Genomic DNA, 2,134 nt, shown 5'->3' on the forward strand with positions numbered 1-2,134 from the left:
GAGCCGCGGGTGCGAGCGGGACCGGGGCAGTCGGACAGCCAGCTTGCCCGCACCGCCGCCTGCACCTCTCGTTCCCCGCCCGGTGGCCCAGCGCCGCGCCCCGCGGACCGACCAATCGGAGGTGCCCGGTGACACGCGCCAGCCAATCAAAGACCGGTGCGCCTGCCACCACGGTGCCGCTCGCGCCGGCGGGCAGGAGGCTCCGGGGAACCACTCAGGCTTCAGCGCGCCACTAAGTTTTCCTGCCAGCCCCTCCGCTCCCAGCCAATCGCCGTGTCCCACAGGGCACAGTCACCTTCCCCCATCCTAGAGAGGCGGCGCGGCACACGCACAGTGGGCGCCCCCACCTGGCCTGCAGTACCCCGACAGCGTCTCCTCGCCGCTCCGCGCCGGTCCCAAAGTGCTCTGCCTTGATGCTCCTGGGTAAGGAGATGAGAGTCTTTGCAGATTTTCATCCTCCCCCGCATTACTGAGGCTTGAACCCAGGGCCTGGAGCTACAAACGCTCTGTCACTGAGCTACATGCCGAGCTCTTTTTATTTTGTTTCTTATTTTTAAAGAAAGAGTCTTGTTAAATTGCTTAGACAGGTGTAGCGATTCTCCTGCCTCAGCCTTCTGAGTAATTGGTATTTCAGCTCCTTCACTAATAGGAAAAGAGGTCACAATTCAGAGACAAAGTTTGGTGTCAATGTGCAGCATTTGTATTACAGTGCCATTGTAAATGATAGATGAGGGTGAGATACTGGTAACCCAGGGCGGGGGGAAATGGCAGTTTATTAAAATTTGGGATATAGAGGCTGAGTGTGGTGGCACTTTTTTAAAATAAAAAGAACTGGGAGTGTAGCTCAGTGGTAGAGCACCCGTGGTTTCAATCCTCAGTACCACGTATACACTCACATACAATAAATACAGAAATTTTTATTAGAACTTTTCCACTGTTAAGGCTGGGAATAGAGCTTAGTGGTAGAGTGCCTGTCTCCCTCTCTCTGAAGGCCCAAGTATCCTGAAGGCCCAAGTATCCTCCCTTACATCTTTTATTTGAGGAATATATGAATCAACAATTGCAGGGCCAGGGAGATAGCTCAGTGGCACAGTGCCTGCCTTGCAAGCATAAGGTCCTGAGTTCGATTTCTGGTACAAAAAAACAACAACAACAACAACAAAAATTGTAGCTGATTACAGTACTGATGGAATTTGAAAACTTGATTTTTTTCCTTATATTTTTTCTTTCCTTATATTTTATATATGTATGTATGTGTGTATGTATTTTGTCCTTTTAAGACAGGGTCTCACTATGCAATTCAGGCTGGCCTTGAAGTCACCTTGTAGCCCAGGTTGGCCTTGAACTTGCAACCATTCTCCTGCCTCAGCCCCACCCCCAACCCCGAGTCCTGGGATTACAGGCGTGCCCCACCACACCCGGCCTGTTTCCTTACATTTTTTTTTTAAAAAATACTACTTGCTCCTCTTAGGGAAGCTGTGTGCCAAAGAACCGGTGTCCTAACCTCCTCCTTCCTGCTGAGCTGAGGTTGTGTTGTTGCGTATCCCAGCTGCTCTGTGGGTTTCCTGAAGCTGTGTGTGAAGTCTCTATCTCATTGTAGTACATTCAGGCCCAATTGCACTCTCCTACAGATGTGTGGAGTAAACTGGTGTATATAAGCCAGGCTATGGAAAAATGAGCTGTGTATCTAGGCATGCCAAACCCAATCCACCCCATTCAACCGGAGCTTCCCTGGTAAAAGCTCCCCAGGATTCGAGAAGAGGTATGGGTGTGGAAGGGTTCGTCTCAGAACCCACACGCTCAGAGACTGGTCAGGGACTAGCCAGGCTCTGAGTCAGAGTTCAGAATTTAGGATGATCCCAATTGCACACCTCCGTTCTGGACCTTCCCCAGGAGAGGCTTGGTTTTCTACACCTGCAGTCGTGACAGGAAGCAATGAAGTGATCCAGTAACACTGACCTGATACAGGATTAAGACTTGGCTTTTGGCCGGGCGTGGTGGGACATGCCTGTAATCCCAGCACTCAGGAGCCTGAGGCAGGAGGATCGCTGCGAGTTCGAGACCAGCCTGGGTTACAAAGTGAGCTCAAGGCCAGCCTGAACTGCATAGTGAGACCCTGTCTCAAAAAGACAAA

At 51.1% G+C, this 2,134-nt stretch overlaps 1 protein-coding gene across 1 annotated transcript in view; it reads left to right on the plus strand.

The window, feature by feature from the left end:
* LOC106149288 (octapeptide-repeat protein T2-like) overlaps positions 1-132 on the plus strand; it is a gene marked incomplete in the record, with an annotated part of 2,362 nt that extends 2,230 nt beyond the window's left edge. Inside the window, 1 exon segment of the mRNA XM_013517651.1 lies at positions 1-132. Within this exon segment, the coding sequence (XP_013373105.1) occupies positions 1-132 (132 nt within the window).
* Positions 133-2,134: the final 2,002 nt, after the last annotated feature.

Source organism: Chinchilla lanigera, unplaced genomic scaffold (assembly GCF_000276665.1).
Source record: "Chinchilla lanigera isolate Chin_1 unplaced genomic scaffold, ChiLan1.0 scaffold00041, whole genome shotgun sequence".
Lineage (NCBI taxonomy): Eukaryota > Metazoa > Chordata > Mammalia > Rodentia > Chinchillidae > Chinchilla > Chinchilla lanigera.